The sequence below is a fragment of the Anomalospiza imberbis genome, chromosome 3, assembly GCF_031753505.1.
Source record: "Anomalospiza imberbis isolate Cuckoo-Finch-1a 21T00152 chromosome 3, ASM3175350v1, whole genome shotgun sequence".
Classification (NCBI taxonomy): Eukaryota; Metazoa; Chordata; class Aves; order Passeriformes; family Viduidae; genus Anomalospiza; species Anomalospiza imberbis.
Genome location: NC_089683.1, coordinates 82,176,152 through 82,196,617, shown reverse-complemented (window position 1 = coordinate 82,196,617; position 20,466 = coordinate 82,176,152). Strand labels below are relative to the sequence as shown.

The 20,466-nt window shown below is 36.1% G+C and overlaps 1 protein-coding gene across 3 annotated transcripts in view; it reads right to left on the bottom strand.

Moving 5' to 3' along the window:
- The window catches only part of AKT3 (AKT serine/threonine kinase 3), a 147,897-nt gene that overhangs the window by 39,701 nt on the left and 87,730 nt on the right, over positions 1-20,466 (bottom strand). For all 3 annotated transcript variants that reach the window (XM_068185416.1, XM_068185415.1, XM_068185417.1), the window contains exons 4-8: positions 18,943-19,054; positions 17,395-17,539; positions 11,755-11,886; positions 7,748-7,813; positions 6,127-6,195 (exon numbers count right to left, since the gene is read on the bottom strand). In XM_068185416.1, coding sequence (XP_068041517.1) covers positions 6,127-6,195; positions 7,748-7,813; positions 11,755-11,886; positions 17,395-17,539; positions 18,943-19,054 — 524 coding nt within the window. The remainder of the gene's footprint in view (positions 1-6,126; positions 6,196-7,747; positions 7,814-11,754; positions 11,887-17,394; positions 17,540-18,942; positions 19,055-20,466) is intronic.

Sequence of the window (20,466 nt, the reverse complement as noted above, 5' to 3'; positions counted from 1 at the left end):
TGTTTTTGGCTTCACCACAGGAGCTATCAACAAAACAGAAAGAAAAAATGTTATAATTTATAAATTAAACATAGACAGTGAAATCTGCAACAGCTATGCATGCAGGCATGGCTTTTCTTTTTTCACTGTTTAAAGTATCAAGTAGATGGGAACTGTGAAATGACAAGGTAGGTTAAAAATTACCCTAAAGCTAATCAATAAAACAAAAGCCAATGGTGTGCTTAATCTGTCCTTATTATATCCTACTTTATGCCTTTAGAAAATCTACACTATCCACAAGGCATAGAACAGTGTAGGAATTACTGCAGCTATTTTCAGGGGGTGGGCTTCTGAATGTGGCACTTGGGGATAGGTTTTAGGGGTGATTATGGTGGTGCTTGGTTCATGGTTGGACTAAGTAATCTTCAAGGTTGCTTCAAACCTTGGTAATTCTGTGACTTCTCAAAACATAATTAAAAAGTCACTGCTATGAACTAGAAATCAACTTCTTTCCTGAGAATTGTAATTCATAATAGGTGTATCACTTTTGTCTTAGCCTAAACAAAATTCCCAGTAAACTGAGTCTTTTGGCAGCATATACCTGTATAAGCAGAGACTTCACAGAATACAGAGAAAGCACTATGATTTAAAGAAAATATTTAAAATTTTGTTCATTGTATCTGGGTTCCCCTTCCAACTTCTCTTCCAGTGCTCAAGACACCCTGTATAAAAAAGGCAAACCTGCATGACAAGGAGGATCTTTATTTTGCAGGTGTGTCTGTTGCACCTGTTGCTCACCTGTTTAGGCACCAATTCTGGTGGGACTGGAGCCCCCTGTGTAGTGACTTGCTCTCTGTACTGATGGCTGCCCAGTGGTCAGTGCAACCACAAAACCCATCCACACTCAGCAACCAAGTCTGACTTCATGAAATTCCTCATGCATTACCAAACTGGGAAAAGAACAAGTACATCTCCCAGTTTGTGTGGTACTTTCCACATATTTCTGTAGTATTTAAATAGGAAACAAATACTGCAAAGTAGAATTTCATTCACATTAAGCTAAATACAAAATTTTCATAATTTATGCCTTTATGTCTATTTTGTGGTTTCTAATAAATAAGCTAGTGCTACTCATTTTTAAGAGTGTTTTTTTGTTTTGATGGATTAAAAGTAATTAAAAATATGGGTCAGTACACTCTGAAAATTTGTAACTTCCAGTTAGCCCTACAGTTCATATCTATTCCAAAGGACTGCAATTCCAAAGGACTGCAATTTTCTGTTTGAAAGAGACTAATCCAGTAGCTGAACTAATCCAGCAGCCTTAGAAAATTCTAAAACTTCAGGATACTTGTCACCAACATTTTTGTTTTAGTTTCCATTTAAAATGTCCCAAATCTGAATCTAAAAGTTGATAGCCCGACAAATTAACATAAAAAAAATCTACTTTGTTTAGTGTTTATTTCCAACAAGATTATTGATACTAATTAAAAACACCAACTTCAAAGTAAAATGACCAGCTAGAATCAACTAACAGCAGTTGTGTTTCTCAAAGAAACTGTGAGCTTCTGAGTCAGCTTATTTTAATGTATACGTGACACCACAGTCACGCTTCTTCACATTATTATAGCACCTAACAGAGCTGTCACCAAACCATACTTGCTAGTTTTCAATGAAGAATGTACATTTAGATATAAACATGCACATTAAAGTCGTATTCATACACTCAGATATATGCTAAAGATATTAAGCAGATTCTAAAATTATAATAGGGAAAGCAGGAAGATTACAGGAGGATTACAGCATAATTTTCAGCTAATTAATTAGCTGGTTCACTATTTCAGAATAATTCTGCCACTGTGTTCTATTTACAATTGTCAGAACAAGAACATTATATTTATTAAGTCCAAGAAGGAAAAGAAGAAATATAATGGAAGGTTAAAAAAAGGTTTCCAACATTTTCACTATTTATTGACTTACAGTTATTAAATATGTGCTGTAAAATCACTGGAATTGCAATAGAAATAGCTTTGGCACAAAGAAAGCCATTTTGCACATAACATTTTTGATGGCATACATGAGGGTGCTATTGTTACAGTGAGGACTGGAGCTACAAATTTCCTGATATGCCTTTAAAAACTGAACAACAATGCTGTCATGGGGTTTTTCCTAATAAAAAAATTTAATGGAAAAATTTAAACAAAGATCAAACAAAGAAGTATATTCAGCTGCAAATCCAAGCATGCCAAATATATAAAAGACACAACCTTGTATCAATTGATACATTAAAGTTATACACGCACTACTGACCTACTTAGCATGTTGTAAGTTGAATGTCTGGCTCTTGCTGTTGTGTACTGGGTTTGCTCAGCTCTGCATTTTATATTTGAGTGTTGATTTTGCAAAGCACTTGCAGTAGCAACCTTGAAATTTCAAAATATTCATTTATTGTTTCAGACTTTTTACTGCTTCTAGGCACATTCTATACCAAAGAAATATAGCACCCTTATCATGGACCATCATAATTTAAGGCTAAGGAACATTCTCTTGTTTACTTATTTTTTGTTAAGGAGGTTGCCAATCCTCTGTCTTTTTCTTCTTCTTTTTTTTTTTTTTCTAGACAGTAATACCACTTGTTCAATTACAACAAGCCATTTAGTTCTCTCCTGCCTAATGAATTGAAGAAAGAGCTGTGCAACAAAAATGCCAAGAGGAACGGAGATTCAGAATTCGTATGTAGAGAACCATCTGAACAAATTTTAAGGTCTAATTTTATTATACATATAATTACCAATTAAATTTGTTACAAAGTACAAAATCTGGAATTAAGGATTTATCCTTAAATGCAGAGTGAGGAAGTTAATCAACTTATTAGTCAGCTGAATTAGTGTACTCTGCAGAGTAATGTATGCAATATATTTAATTTTCAGCCTTTTAAGTAATATACTGGAAATAAAAAATGGGAAACATACACTCCAAAAGTATTCCCCAAAAATAAAGAGTCATTTAGACAATTCAGCTAAGCCAGATGAATGTTTGCTTTCTTAAAATCTAATTTCAATTTCTTAATGCTACTTTAACGTAATTCCTTCAGTACAACAAAGGTATTGAAATGTAATTACAGTGGCAGACGTATCCTTCTAGCTATACGTTGCAACATAATTTTTGATCAATAGACACTGGTAAACATTTCACCCATGGAGCCTAAAAGCAAAACAAAATGAAGAGAAAATTAAGCTTTTGGCCCACAAGAATTATTTTAAGATTGTGCATTCAGCAGCAGGAAAAACATTCTCAGTATAAGGAAAGCATATTCAATATTTCCATCTAAATAATCTCTTTGAAAAAAAAATCCTCTAATGATTTCCTTTAGTATATTCTAGTATATAACATTCTGGGGTTTTTTTTTAATGGAATCTGAAGGACAATTCTTTACTGTAATGCTTTGTACACTGTAAAAGACCACACACATAGACCGGTTAACCTGATGCAATTACATTTTCATTGTAACATTTTCTTTATTAACTTTAGCCCAAGCAGCTTGGAGTTACATAGGCAAGGTAAGGCAAAGATAAATTGTTACTACTGTGGAAGCATATTAACTTCATTGTGGATCACATTTTTAATAGATTACAGATTTTTAATAGATATAAAAGATTCTTGCTTACAGTCATTTAACACAACTACTTGTCATCCAGTATGAAGTTCTGTGTCCCCTTCTTTGATGTTTTCTTTTCTAGCTATAGAAAGAGGAAGCAAAGACTCCTACTGCTGACCAGTTTTTATTACTGTACTAGGGCATAAGCCTAAATGGTGGTATTTTCTTGCTTTCACCTGAGCAGGAGACAAGAATATGTATACAAACTTCCAAGAACTCCTTCATGAGGAGAACTGTTTAGATAATAGTGCTCCTGAAAGACATAATCCATGAAAATTCCCAACAAATTGATTCAGGCACAACAGTTTACCTAAAAAGAAATATGTAATCTAAAGGAATTATAAACAGAAACACACTGAAGATAGCACAGCACTGGAGAGAATCAAAAGCAACACAGTACACCTACAGTCAATTTCGCAGTGGAAGGACATAATTAAAAGTTGAATTTTCAACACCTTGGACAGTCAGAATACACAGGGAAATGTAACTTTCTTGAAATACAAACAGAATAGTAGATAGAAGAAGCAAAAGAAAAAAGTCTGTGAATTATATAGGCTAAAATGCTGGCTAAACTTTGAGCAACTTACTTTCAGTGACTGAGTTAGCAATAAGGCTATTTTTACAAATATGAAATCCTCTGTATTTTTTGGAAGACACTGACTAAAGTCTGAAATTCACAAGAAAATTTGGTAAGATTAAAGATTTTCCTATTAAAAAAGACGACTTACTATTCTAGATCTCTAGTCAAAGAGAAGCATGCGGGCAAATCAAGAGAGTTTCCTCAGAGAATACTGCCTACTCCCAAAAGGCCATTTTTTCCCACTGTGGCAAAACTTCAGAGTTAGCTTCATTGAATTAGAGAACCATCAAAAAGTACATGAGCAACACTGAAAAACAGCAGCACCATACCTGAAAGAAAGCAATCCAATCCTGGCACAAGTACCTTGCAATTGCAATCCCCAAAGCAAGAGCAGGCTTCCACCCACAAACCCATGACACATGACACTTGCAGCTGTAGCCATGAAGTTACTCCACCCAATGCAAAGAAATGCATTGACTGAACTATAATTGACCAAAATACAGCCAGATCATCCTCAATCATAAGAAAGGAGTTGAAAACATCCTCTGTGGGCCCTGCTCTGCATTCCAACAGGATGGAAAAAAAAGACAAATAGCTAAATTCAATTTTCAAACTGTCTCCCCAGAGATGACAGAAATGCAGTAAGATCTTACACAGAGGAAAACCATGAAGAATTAGCTAGTTTATAAGACAATACTTAAAATTCATTGCAGACCGCACTGACTTAATATTGATGATGTAAATTCAATGTCAAATAAGCCAGCTGAGTGTCCAAGAGAAGGCTGTTATCCCTTTACTACTGAGGGAGATTTTTGTATCTGGTTCAACGCTTGTGATGTGCAGAATTGGGTTTACACATTGAGTTAAACAAGCCATCCTCCCAGTATGAGAATCCTATAGCACCATATTTAGGCATGGCTGGTAGAGGATGGCCAAGGGCAAGTTGGGATCCAATGGGCTGTAGGCATTGGGATTACAGCTAGGCAGTTTTATTGCAGAAGAAGACAGCAAAAACATAATGCAAAACATTATGTATCATCACACAGCAATTCCTCAATGAAGAAAGAGTTTTTTAATTAACAAAAAACCTCCTAGTGGAAACACTTAGTCCTTTATCATGAAGCATATAGTTGACAAAATAAGGAAAATCCCCCAGTTCATCTTGTAACAAGAACACAGTGTGAATAGCAAGAAGCATATAGTTGACAAAATAAGGAAAATCCCCCAGTTCATCTTGTAACAAGAAAACAGTGTGAATAGCAAACAGCACCTAAAAGGTAGATAAAAGCCCTCTTCTTTGATTGCAGTTCTCTAATTCCATTTGCTGGGTATCATTTTTGATATTTCACTGTTTAGTAAGGCACTGGAGGACAGCAATGGCTTCAAAGGTAACAACACTCTAAGAAGTTCAGCACTTTAGTTGAAATTTCCAGAGTATCCAGCAAGTGAAGTGGAGACAAGCAATAAAAAACATGAATGCTCCACTCTTTTCCAACAGATATTTGTAATAGTTACAGCAAAGAGAGCAAACATTTCTTATTAGGACAAAAGTAACACTCGTCAACATTATTTTTGCTTGTTTACACTGGATTATGACTGTTTAATGCCAGAACATGCTAAAATATACTTAAATAAAATGAACAATTAGCAAGTATATGTAGTTATTTCTCTAGCATTAAATTATCTCTCACTATACAGAAGTCTAATTTTTTCAGAAGAGGAACTAGTTTTGACAGAAAAGTTATAAAACTACGTCAACTTATTTTTTTAAAAACAAAACAGTTCAATTTTTTAAATAATAGTTCTTTAATTATACTAGAGAGCAAAAAGGCAAGGAAAAAATATAACCTTAGAGGAGTAATCCAAAGACAGCCTTACTATTACAAGTGCAGAACATCTTTCTTAAACTTACCTCTCCTCCGTTAACATACTCCATCACAAAACACAAACGATCCTTTGTCTGGAAGGAATATTTCAAGGACTTGCAAAGAAAACAGCAAAATTAAACCAGTTAACATCTTATATTAACCCAATGTCTTGCACTTAAACTGTAACAAAATTTTATCTTTTTAAGTAGAAAATTCTGATTTTGGTAAGAACTCTAAGACTAAATAAAAGCATAACTTTTTATCTGGAGCTTGAGATGAATTAACACAAAAACCTTCAAGTGTTTCTTCATCTCTGCTACATGTCCACTGATATGAAAACATCATGCTTATTACAAGAAAGTATTAAATGGGTACTAAAACATACAATTTCACACAGTACCAGCTATTTCCACTCACTGTACTCTATGATGTCCACTTCCACAGTGCCCATGAAGAGAGAGATTATCATAATCTTTTTCATTTCTCCCAAATGAAATTATAAAACTCAACATCCAGCATGTTTTAATTTCCAAAGCAAGAACTTTCTAGTTTCATATTATGGAATGTTAAGGATGCTAAGTGCCAAATTAATATATTAATTTCCATATAATTTTAAAGTTGCAACAGATGTTATGATCTTAATTAAAAATTTTGATTTATTCATGTTGACTTATCAATGATACCACAGAAAATCTACAGATAAAGACTTGGCCTAAAAGAAATGAAATGTAGTAAAACTACATGTGACTAAACTGCATATCTTACTACAAAAGTTGCTGAAGAATAACATAAATGTAAGAAGATACAACTGCAGTACCGTTATTGCATTTTTTGATGCAACAAAAGGAGCCCTACTCCTGCTTACCATTACACTCTAATTCAAGATACATTGTAGAACCTCTTTCATCATTACTAAATTTGCAAGGATATTTTGGTCCACCAATGTAAATGCAATTCTCTGCTTTCCAAAAAAGTTAAGTTTTTCTAAATAGGAAAGCTTCCATGCTATACTTTGAAATTTTAATACAAAAAAAAAATCCCTGTCTCAAAAAGCATGGCTATTACATTTTGAAATAAAGAGAAGTATTTTTTAATAAATTCTCAAACAAGAGGAATCAAAATTACTTCTACAGAAGAAAGTCACCTGTAAAGTTAAATCAATTAATTGTAATTTGTCATGAGTCTCAAAATTTTCATCTTTTCAGTCTTTCCCTTCTATTAAATATTAACTATATGAAGACAAAGGTAGTGAGGTTTGAGTTTTGTGGCTCTGTGAGCTTCTTATTTTGAACAAATCAAACAGTTATTTTTATTGTTTTACTGAATTCTTAATTAAATTGTCTTGGTAAAAATGCTCACACCTCTGTGAAATTAATAACTTTTACTTTAGAAGTGTTCATATACAAAAACTGCAAAAAATTGCACAACAGTTACACATTTCTACAATTAAATTTATTTTCAGTACAGTAAAGCTTTACAAATTTATTAGAAATTTTATTTCTGAATTCTTAATTACATATCCTTGTCAACGATATCATAAGCACCAGATAGCTACTGATTGTTTACAAATCATCATGAGAAAGAATTCAAACTCTGTAAAATACGTTCATAATGAATGTTAAATATTACCTGCTAATGTACTTAAAACTAGTTCCCAAAACTTACTGTTAAAAAAGGGTGTCTGGTGTTTTTCAATACTCTGCTTTCTGTAAGAGTATGAGCCACTTCATCCTGAGAAATAAAGAGAAGAAGTAGGTCTGAATTAAGATATAAAATTGTTGTTTAATTACTTATAAGGAAAAGGTCAACACTTTCAAAAAGAGAAAGCTACAGTACAGTTTTGAAAAATGAAGGAATCTTCACTTTTTTGAGGAAATATTTGACAAAAAACCAATTTAACATATTTTATTTGGTTTCCTTATTTTCTTGCTTAAAAATGAAGCCTTTACATTCAATTCAGAGAAGAAAGACATTATAATATTGGATTTGATAGCTTAAAAACATAGTCATCACAACTTCACAGCTCTGGTATGAATCACCTGAACAATGTATCTACAGAGAGACTAAACCAATGTGTGAGACATGTACACATGGAATAACTGACAGGCAAATATAAACCCCAGTCTCATCTAGCCAAGTGTTAAGTCAGGTTTTCTGGTTTTAAACTTTCACTTGGTTTGGTGTTGGATTTGCTTTTATCCACCCGAACTGTCTTTAGGAGCCCAGCAGCAAGCAATGCTCCTCTGACCTGGCTGAGCATCCCTAAGGACATTGACCTCATCTTTGGGAATGGGAGATGTCCACACAACCCCCAACTCATTTCCAGACACAATTTGGAAAAGAGGCACTTTTTGGAAAGGAGGAGAGAGACAGTGACACTCTCCTGTCTATGAGCCCAAACGGGAAAGATAAAAGAGAGCTCCGTACCAAAGTGAGAGAAGGAAACTGAGCCGTTGCTGTGAACCTTTGCTTCCTGGCAAGCTCATCCATGTTTGTTCCCTGCTCCCACCACAGGCCCTCTCACCAGCCCCTGGGGTGGGCACCATACAGGGGGCAAAGAAGGAGCCTGGGGGGTGCCAGCGAGGCCCCAGGGGCATGGCTGTCACACCACCAGGTGTGCAGAGAGCAGAGCTGGCCAGGGGTGGGGGGATGGGGACGGCGGGCAGAGGGCTTGCCCTGAGCTACAGCACGAGCAGCTCCTGAGGGCTAGGGAGAAAAGCACAGTGCCTAGGGGATTCACAGCATGAATACACAGCCATTTTATACAATTCTGCATGTAACACATGCTGTGAATCTCCCTCCCCAGGCTGCCAGGGGCCAGGCCTGAAACACCCAGGAGCCACTGGGAGGGTCCAGCCATTTTCTGTAGTGTTAAGCTACCGCTGAGCTTTATGTTACACAGAACTAAAGACTACCCTGGTGTGACTCAAACTTCTATTGTAAACCTAGAGAAGTAAATATATTTAGTCAGAGTACACGTTATTATTGCCACAAATAATACCAATATAACATTATTGTACTACACACATGCTTATCAGACTATGATCTGAAGATAAGGTATTATTAAACTGGAAAGTAAACACAGATGTCAGGAGCTTTAAATTAGACTTTAAAAATTGTCAAAATAGGAAGTTGAACAACAACAACAACAGTCAGTGGTAATAAATTATGGTGCCATTTAGCTGAATAGCAGTGCAACACTGGATATATACACTACAGCGATATACAGGGAGAAACAATAAAACAAAAAAAAAAAACACCACACTTCAAGGAGAAAAACAAGCACAAAAGGTTCATTTATCTATTTATTTATTTTAAAACCTCTGTGGTTCACCAGATATATGGCATAAAAAGCTAGCAACACCCAGTTTTTCTGAAGTTGCTTCAGGAGTCTGTAATACTGGTAGTAGTTTCCTTGTAAGTCCAGTATTAATCTGTCATGTAAACAGAATAAACAGATTTAGTCTGAACTGGGCAGATGCTATATAGCTGTCAGTGTACCACCTTTCTGCTTCATACTATGCTTAGGGCCTTTATAAGGCTACTTTTTGCACAGGCAGGTAGCCATAGGACAAGAGGGAATAGTCTTAAACTAAAAGGAGAGAGATTTAGATTAAATGCTAGGGAGAAATTCTTTACTGAGAGAGAGGTCAGACACTGGCAACAGGTTGCCCAGAGCAACTGTGGATGTCCCATCCCTGGAGGTTTTCCAGGCCAGGTTGGATGGGGCTTTCAACAACCTGGTCTAGTGGAATGTGTCTCTGCCCACAGCAGGTGCATTGGAACAAGATGATCTTCTAGGTGCCTTCCGACCAAAGCTATTCTGTGATTCTAGAGTGTATATTATATATCACTTACATGCTGAATTGGGACTGCAAATCTATGCTGAATTGGGACTGCAGATCTATTCTACCTAGTGACCATATCCTTAGCACTGATCTCCAGAGCTAAATGCTATTGATAAATCCCCATTGCATGTTCACAGCCTGACTGGGCTAAATTCAAACTTAAACAGTTCTATCTCTGATTTCTTCAAAATTTCTCTACCTTTATACATACTTCTATGAACAAGATTTTTTTGCTAACCTTAGACAATGTTTCCCAATAATCATCTTTAATCAATTCTAAAATGTCAGTGATATATTGTAGCAGGCAACAATGTAATTAGAAAACCCCTAAAATTTAAAAATCTTTTTGGTATGTTATTGGTACAAAGAAACAAGCTGAAATGCTCTAAAGGCTGGAAGGATACAAGCCAGCAGCTGCAGAAAAGGAGCTCACAAGATCTCCTGAGGATCCCCAGATGCCAGGGGTGAGCAGAACACTGGTCAAGGATGTCAGGTTGGAGACTGAAGCTCAGCACGCAGCAACCAGACAGACTCTGAGACCAACAGGGCAAACCACAGAGATTGCTGCCAGGTCTTACAAGGAGGGCCACTGAGGTGCTCCTTCCCATGCAGAATCAGAGGAGTGCAGCAGCAATAGCCTCTGTTCTTCCTGTATCTCCTGACTATGAAGAAGAAAAGGGCACTTTTTGCTGCTGTTAGCCAAAATCATGCACATGCTGACCAGGTGCCACGGCACACAAGACAGCTGCTGAGGGCATGTAGAATTCATAGGTCAGTCTTTTCACTGCTGAAGACATAAATTTAAGTCTCTCCCTCTGTAACAGGGCTAGTTATAATGATACTCAAGGAAATATAATTTGTCTTTGTGGCCTCCACTCCTCTGCTAAATTTAATTGCAACTGATCTACACATTCTAAAGCTATCAGAAAGGGAGTGACAGACAATGAACATAGACTGCAAGACCCTTGTAAACCGTATTTTCATAGGTCAATAGGAAAACCATATAAATCTGAAGGATATTTTAATATTTAATCTATGTAAAATAGTATTTACCTATTCACATTCAGTTTTTATGGATACTGATATTGTCAAACTCAAGTATTGAAAAAGATCACTCAGACCCATGTCCCTCAAAACATCCTCATTTAATAATGGGATTATTTTTAATTGTGTCTCATGTTGATAAATGTATGTAGGTTTCTTGCTTTCAACTTCTGTGGAAGTGGGATTCAAAACTTCAGAATTGCTAAAAACAAAACTCAGAGTAGATGATCTAAATTTAAGCTTGAGTGATATTATGACCATGCACAAGAGCCAGTGACACTAATCAAGTTTAAGTGATTGGACAATGCCAGTTTAAACCACAATTGCAGACATCAGCTTCAGACTTTTCCTATTTCTCAAAAACTGAAAAAAATTGCATTGTTAGTCCCATGCATAGCAATCTTATACAACATAGCAGGAACAGACCACAGGCCCATTCAATTAAATGTGTTTATTGAGTAAACCTGCAAGTGACTTAGAAAAAAATGTGAAGTATCCAATATGCCACACAATGCACTTTTTGTTGTAAAAGCTCAGATTGCAATATCTTGCTGCCCAATAAACTCTCTCAGTGTTTTAGGACATTTCAGATTATAAAATACTGGGAAAAGGCATGCAAAATGGTTATAAATATTTTTTTTTTGCATTCTTGTTTTCTGAAGATACACACATACTTTTATCAAACTAAGTTATCCTCAAAAATCAATATACCTTATGTATTAAATATTGATTATTCCATTCTTTAAAATGACCCAATACTAAAAATATAAACTTTCTTACCTTTGCAATAATTACTTCTTTTTTCAAAATCTTCATAGCATAGTATTTGCCACTAGCCTTCTCTCGGACCAGGATAACTTTGCCAAACGTGCCTTTGCCCAATAGTTTTAAGTAGTCAAAATCATTCATTGTCTATAAGGAACAAGAGCAAGGATAAGCAAGACCTAGGCTAAGCGCCAACATATAACCAAACCCTGTTACCAATAAAATAAGAACAGTTTACAAAAACAGGTCCAATTCTGTGATTAAGTTTGTAATCACAGAATTGTTTAGGTTGAGAAAGACCTTTAAGTCCTTCTGTTTTTTGCAACTTGAGAAAAGCAGCCACAGATTCTGAAAGCTGCTTTGAAACTCACCTATTCTTGTTATAGCATTGTCCCACAGTATCAGTGACCTTTCTTCCTTTGTGAAAAGCACACCTCAAAACATTTTTAAAGAGTGATTATACTCTGAGTCTCAGTACTGCTAAGTTAAATAGACTTAATGCTGTTTTGTGAGCAAAAAAAGATCATCTTTCATCTTCTCGGCGCCTCTTTCTATCACTAGTTGTGGCCTTAGGCAGTTGTGTTGAATAACTGCCTGAATATCTTGCTCTGGATAAACTTCTACTTGTATTTTCCACAAGTGAATTAGTACTTTCCTTATCTCTACCACAAATAACCTCTTAACACTGCCTACATACATTCCAGGTGTAGAGGCATTGGGCATATCTCTGGTGTGCGATTGCAAATAGCGGCAGCAAAATATATTCACTTGTGCGAGAGAAAAAAGGGAAAAATTACCTTCTGAAATTATTAATTCCTTTAAGCTCAAGTGCACGATACTTGTGCGAGAGAAAAAAGGGAAAAATTACCTTCTGAAATTATTAATTCCTTTAAGCTCAAGTGCACGATACTATTACTGTGGATCTGAATTTGCTGTTGACAAACTCTGAAAGTAATTTATGCAGCTGCTCACTCAAAGTCAGTTTGCAATGTGCTCACATAAGAGGTTGAACTGAAGTTCTGTCCACCACATTAATGTGCAATTCCTTAGCTTTTAAGTGTTCAACCTTCAACTTCAAAGCTGCAAAAGGTCTTCAACACTCCATTTCAAAGCTCCATTCAGAAGAAGATGCTTCCCATACATCAATTTTCTAGCTATATCAACAGGAATTTGTCACCAGATGACACAAGGTATAACGACGCACCACAGCTATGGTCACGATGAAGAGACCAATTTATTTCTTCTGACTCCAAATCATTTATAGTTCTCAAAAGGTGCCAGTGGATTGGAGGATGAATGTGCCACCTCTCCAACGACACTGGACAAACTACCAGGCCATCAAATTTCTCCGCCTCTATGAAAGAATGCAAAACAATAGGTTGTTTACAGAAAGTTGTGTGAGAAAGTTCTCTGCAAGAATGTAAACTCAGAAGGTTTTAGAAAATCCTAAGAAATCAGGGCGACAGGAATTAAATATTTTTCCCATCTAACTGTTGATTGGTAGCTTCTAAGCAAACTAACCTTGATGCTCACACAAACATTTTGCAGTGACAGATCTTGCTTTGCTGCCCAAACTACCTCACATCAGGAGGAACAAAACTGCATTTATCCCAGCAAGAAATATGGGTAACAGAGATTTCAAAGGCTTGGTATAGTTTTTACCTAAAGAAAACTCACTTTACACAACTGAGTGTAAAGTTAAATTTTATTACTATAGACAAATCCTTGAAGAGTCAACTTTTCCAAAAACTACTGTAATGTGTGATAACTCGCAGTGCATGATGTAGTATGTAAAGCTGTGATCACAACACTGTGTGGCTCCTCATTTTCAATCAGCTAAAGGTAGGACTTCTCAATGATCACTTTCAGTTCAGCAATTTGGAAAATCAGGTTATCTACTCGATGGTTCTATGACAACCATCAAGCAGAAAACAACTGCCTTTGAGAAAAAGCAGTGAATATTGACAACAACCCATAAAAATTAAAAATGCATTCAAAACACAATTCAAGCAGAAGATGAGTAATTCAGGGCAGAATCCTTCAGTCATAAGCCATCGTGCTCCCTGACAAACAATGGCTGACAGCTTTATTGATAAAAAATACTGAGCTGTGACTGAGTGACTGTAAACAACCTATCCCTTTAACAGTCACAAATTTATGAGATCATAAAGCAGCCTCAAAGAAGTAACTTCTCCAACATTTCTGATTTTTCTAAGACACTGGAATTAGAGAGTGACCATCAGAGTGTGAATAAAACCAGCTCCCCTTTGCCTATACACAGAAGGAGGATCTTGGCACAACTGATCACAGGCATGGATTTGATGCTTTGATGCTAAGGGCAGCAGATCAGTCAAACTGAAAGACTTTGCCCAAAATTTGCTTACATAATGTTCAGCAAAGTAGTCATGAATCTAGATGCAAGCTCAGTGAAAACAAGTTTAAAATACATGTATATTTGTAAGAGAAAGGTAATAGGTTTGCAAGATTTTGAGCCATGGCTTAACAGCACATTATGGCAGTAGTGTTAGTTCTAAGAATAAAGTCTCCTGATGCTCTCATTCCTTAGAAGCTTAGCAGAAGGCTTAGAGATGATACGCAGTGCAGGGTAACTCAAAAAGTCTGCCAAAGAACACAAGACCTTGGGAGATAAAAACACAGATGCCATAGCTAGGGGTGTACTGAAAACTGGTGGAAAAATGGAAATACTTCCTAAACCTGAAGGAAGATGGTAACTTTGGAGGCTCCCATAAGATTGGATTCTTTCTCCTTCATGATTTTCCCTAGTTTTTCATTCCTACTGTACTCCAAGTTTTGAACCTTTTTCTTCATTACATTAATTTTAGGCTTCCTCTGAAAAATCTGTTCTTTATTCATCCTGCATCCTGCAAATCAAATTTGTAAACAAAGAAAAAGCAATTAAGCCACAGGAGACTGCACTAACCAAAAAAAAAAACATTATGATGTTCAGCTTTCTATAAAACCTTTTACTCCCCTAAGGAAATACCTGTTGACCATGTAAACACACCATCCCTTATGGATGATCGGTTCAAAAAAATACACCCTAATGTAGGTGTATACACCTAATAAATATTCCTACCAAAGAAACTAACTCTTTTTTTTTTTTTTTAATTCCTGATGTGCACAATTATCAGACCATGTGGAGTTTTCATCTGATTTCATCAGAGAAAAACTCTACTAAGAAGTAATAGTACAGCAAGAAATAAAAGTAGCTTGCTAAGAATTTTGAGTATTACAAATTTTAGTGATATGTAAAACTTGAATTGCATGTTGACACCATTTTAAAAAACTGGGGAAAAGAGGTGCTTCTGGTTTTTCCAGCTAATCTAAGCAGGGATGTAGCTGTCATGTTTATTCAAATCAAGTTTCACATCCTAAAGGCTGCTTTCTTTTTGCTACCTTTTCAGAGAAGAACAGGCCCAACTCCTCTCTGTCTTGTCTCTTAATCTGATTATGCTCTTCTACTCATATGTATACCATCTGGTGCATGCACAAGCAAAATTCACTGGGCTTTGATGTAAAATCAGGTGACAAAACAAGCTTTTGTCAAAAAAGGACACATTGTGTAAAAATCCCTTAAAGGAAAGATACCCAATACAAAAAAAAAATCAATAAAAATGCATTAAGTCATTATAACTGATATGGTTCTGTTTACATTAACAACTATGAAAGCCTAAACAACAGCTTTTCAGAGACATTTCTACAAAACAGAAACAGTTTTTAAAAGATCTATTTTTCACAATTTCAATGAAGTTGGAGGCAGTGGCAATTCCCTGTCATAATGGTCACTTCATATTTTTTATTTCAAAAACTTCTGAGCATCTTTCATTAACATCTTCCAACAGATAGAAATCTGCTGTGGGATTCTTGAGTTCTGCCTCTATTGTTTCTATTTTTTTTTCTTTTTTTTCACTTTATTACCTTTTTATTTATCTTTTTTTTTCTAGTTCTGTTATTTTGCTCTGTTATTAGATGTTGAATATCAACAGTCTTCATTTCAGCTTTGTTTTGTAGAGCTTGCTTTTGGCTTGTTGCCAAAGCCATTAAATATTCCATAGTGCTGCCCATACACTGTCCCACCATATTATTTCAGCATTTCTTAAAGCACAAGTGTCAAGACAGAAACAAAACTGACCCTCCTACCCCTGTTCCCACAACCCCTTTTGTTGTAAGGGAAACTGCACTGTGAACAAGGAGAGCACATTCCAGATAAACTACTTGTATCAGACAGCATTAATATTGACACCTGGAAAATGTTATGTGTTATGAAAGTGTTATGCAGTGGTTTTGTACTTCACTAAGAGGATACACAGGCTTGGAACAGTGCTCAGATCTTTAACAGAGCAGACTCAAATCCCTTCCACATAATCACACTGCCTCTCACAAGGCTGACACATCTTAAACACTGCCTCTGTCTTGCTGTCACTTATATTTTACCCTGGAGCACAGTCATTAAATATACATGCCATCAGGCAAAAGGTTTAAAGTCAGCCTGACAATATATATTCAGAGTATTGTTACAGCTCTCTATAACTGATTTTACCTTTTTCTATAGCAGACAAAGGTTAGAAATTTGCATACAATGAAACTGCAGAAAAGAACTCTGTTTAGACTGCAAACTCAAGTTCTTAAAAATTAGGACATGATAGAACTAAAGTAACCTATGACATCTTTTTATATTCTGAAGGGCATAGCTCTCAGCCCTGGCTTTTCTGTGGTTCCTGCTTCATGTAGCACAACAAATAAAACATGCTCTATTAGAAAATAGAGAAATGTTCACCATTTCTTGTATTGTTCATCACTCAAAGGCATTCAGTTATGTGAGCTATAGGACTGTTTTGCTCTGTCAGCAGACTTATACTTAGTTTTCTACAAGTTTCACTTCTAGCTAGAAAAAGTAAAGTCAGCCCTATGTAAACTGGTTATTATTTTTTCATGCAATTTCAGTGACTTTCTTGAGTCGTATCAACTCTGTATAGCAAATGAGAGACATGACTTTGAGTAGTCCATACAGGACAAAATGGAGGCACATAAGCAAACTTTGAGTGGCATCACATCTTTAAAACATGCTCTTTGTTGTGGGTTTAACCTGTTGACTCTGGAGATGCAACCACAAGTATGTTATAGCCAGCAATGTACATGTTCCTACTTACACCAAAAGCTGTAAAGGACTGCAGAAAAAAAAAATGCTTTTTTCTCTTGCTTCATTGAAAACAAAAGCAAAGTTATTTCCAAAGTTATTAAAAACAATTGTCATTAAAAGTCAGATCCTGCTAGCCTTTCTCATGCAAATTACCTAATTTGTACTGGGTATTATTTGCATGAGAAAAAGGGCAAAAATACTTGTCTAAAGGAAATATTTTATTACCATACTTCTAAAATAGCAAACAAACAAAAGGATGAAATAATAGTCAAACAATAAGAAGACTGTTAGCATATGCCTGAATGGTTGAACTTTGTTTTTCAGAAGTGCCGTATCAGCTGAACCAATAAACAAAATTAGAGCAGTTCAGCTTTATTGAAATAAATAAGTACTTTGATCTTATAATACACAGAAATTTATGTTGAAATACTATTCCCTGCATATTGCATTATGCAACTAGACCATTCTCAAAAGTTATTTTCTAAGGTCATTACCTTTCTTTTATGATGGGTTGTTGAAGCATCCATCTCTTCTTCTCCTATATTGTCTATCTGAGAAGTTGGACTACAGTTCATCCTCTCCTCTTCTTGCCTCTGAAGTCTGTCTGCTACAGCCTGGATTGCTTCTGTCCATTCTTCCCTATCATGAACAAGCCAACACCTCTATTAGAAACTTATAAAACATATTGCATAGTTCACAACATTTTTCACATGCTACAGTGCTTCAATGTTTAATCCTTATGTTACACAGCAGAAGACTCATACTAATCAATCACTCCAACTTCCTTCCAAATCCTGCGTTTTCTTAAAGAGGGTGAAGTTGACCAGAAAAGTTCCAAGAATTAGCAGCTTCTCATTCTGTAAGTATTTTACTAGTGGGAACTTGAAAACATTTGTTCCATGTACAATATACCTGAGAGCATGTCATCTCCTATGCAATAGTATCTCATAATAATAAATTGCTCTTTTAAGAGACTTTTTGCTTCAAGACATTTTCACAGAAAATGGTTTATTAAATCACATCATATGTTCAAGTCTTTGTCTCCTCTTACAGGAGGACTTACAGACAAACTCAACTTACAGGCTTTTCTGCAAATTTCCCTCAAAAAAGATGCTCAAAGATAACTAAATTCCTACAAGCATCCTAAAAACCTGTGGCTACACTGAGGGGCAGGCCCAGGTGATGGTTCCTGTGGAGGGACAAGCAGGGCCAGCAGAGCAGCACAGACACACCAGGCAGCCCTTGAGCAGGTCATAGCCCCACACCAAGCACACTACCTGCTGCCTCTTGCTCAGCCAGTAAGGGATATCGGATATTTTTGTGGTATTTATTACTGAATGCAGTGTGAGCTACTACTCTGCACAGAAAAAAAACAGGGTGGAGACACAGTACTAAGGCAGAATTAAAAAAAAACCTCTAAGTGAACAGAACAGAAAAAGCAAAGTTGTTGCTTATTTACTGATACAAAAATGATAGCCAGATCATAGTACTGATCTCAAAAGGACAGATGTCCACAGTGGGAAGATTCAGTGCATGTAATCTTAGACAGAGTATGGGAAATTTGAGTGCGTTATCCCATATCTCCTACATGCATTAATAAACTTTTTGGTGCATTAAAAAAGTTAATTCTTAAGCATTTGTGAATGTTTCCTGAAACAAGAAAAACTAATAAGCCAACATAAAATAAATTATAATAAGCATATTGTTTCTGTGCCAAAAGAAAGGAGCACATTAGGAGGAGTAAGACAGCAAGGCTGGAAATATTTCAATCCAGGCTTTGGATATTCAAAATTTAACACTTCAGAGACATATCGTGACATAGTTTTGGCTTATTTGAACACACTCATCCCACCTACTCATAGGCAACTCTCACTCTAGTTATGAGCTCAGATAATATTTTACAGAAGTTGACTTAAAAATCTTTAACTAACTGCTCAGAATGTCACAGTTCCAAGTGCTGACTGCTGTGCAGGCCCAGCAGAGACTCTGCTGAGGCTTCTGCACAAGGATTGTGAAAAGGAAAACAAGAATAAAACCCTCACCGTTCCTCTGGAGTGTCTACATGGAACGTCCTTTCTATGACAGTGGTCCACTGAAGACATCTGATAATGAATGTGTTCGGCTTTGGTCGCTCTGTTTTCATTAGCTGACATTCTAGACAAATACATGACATTGCCTTTTTTATACATTGCCAGTTAATGGGTGAAAAGTAAACAAAATCACTTAGATGAAATTCATTCAGCTCATGTATCCCCATTCAGGATCTATCCAGCACACAAGGAAATACAGAACAGCAATACAACCACAGCTTTGAACAAAAGGTAATAGGTAACAATAAATCAGGTGAAGAAAGCAGTCAGAGGAATCAATAGAACTTGTATCATTGTCCATATAAAAAGTGCAATCTCCATTTGTTAACTTGGTCTGTGTTATGAGGCTAAGAAGAGTATTAGATCCTGGATTGCTATAGCATGCCAAGGAAACAGCAGTAGCCACTGGCATATTTTTCCATCTGCACCCAGCAGGAGGAATATGACATTTTCCCTTCAATGGTAACCATGTCACCATTACTGACAGTACTGTCACTTCAGGGTAAGGTTTATTATAAAATAGCCTAAGAAAATTCAGATGTTTAAATTAGTCTGATTATTAAATATAGAACAAACCCACACACACCACCAGTGGGGCTGCCCCAGGAAATCATCTAATTCTCTTTGTGCCCTAGGGCAGAATCAGATCTACCTATGCTATTTCTCGTAAGTATTTCAAAATCCCAAAAAAGTACTAATTTCAAAACCCCTGTAAGCAAACTATTCTATCCAACTATAAAGAAATTAACTATTTTTATTGCTGTAAGATTTTTCCTAGGATTTAATGAAACTGTTCCCATAATTTCAGCATACTGTTTCTTGTCCTTTTGACTAAATTACTTCATTTTTCCAGCAGCTGTCCCTTTTAGACATTTGAACATTGCTTCATCTCTCTTCAGTCTTCTTTATGCCAGTTCAATCGATGTGTCCTTCACCAGTTGCACTTTCAGATTCGAGATCTCCTTTGTTCCACAACTCCAGACATATTACAGACCACCTATTACTCCTCTGTGCCAAGACTACAACGCTGGCGATTCAGGCAATGGTTCGGCGTTGCTGGGTATCAGTTCTACGATGTGGCACCAAACATTACAGCTGCAAAACTCTGACAAACTAAAACTCCTTATTCATGCAAATACATTTAAGCATTTTTGAGAAGCTAAGGTTACTCTGTCAAAAGTGTTACTCGTTTTCCTGCAGCTACCACAACGTAGACACAAACCATCACATCTCATGTCTGGAATATTATCACTTGTTCAAAGCTAATCCAGATCAAATGTGTGCGTGTGATCTAAAATGATTCATCAGGTTCACAAATCAATCAATAATGATACGGTAAATGAATTCCTGTTCACCTACAATCTGCTCTAACTTCTTTTTGATATAGCTACCACCTACCAGTTGACCCACACCTTTTACTTATGTAGCTTACTATTCTTTATTCCAGTTAATGTCAACGCTTTGCAGAAGTCATAT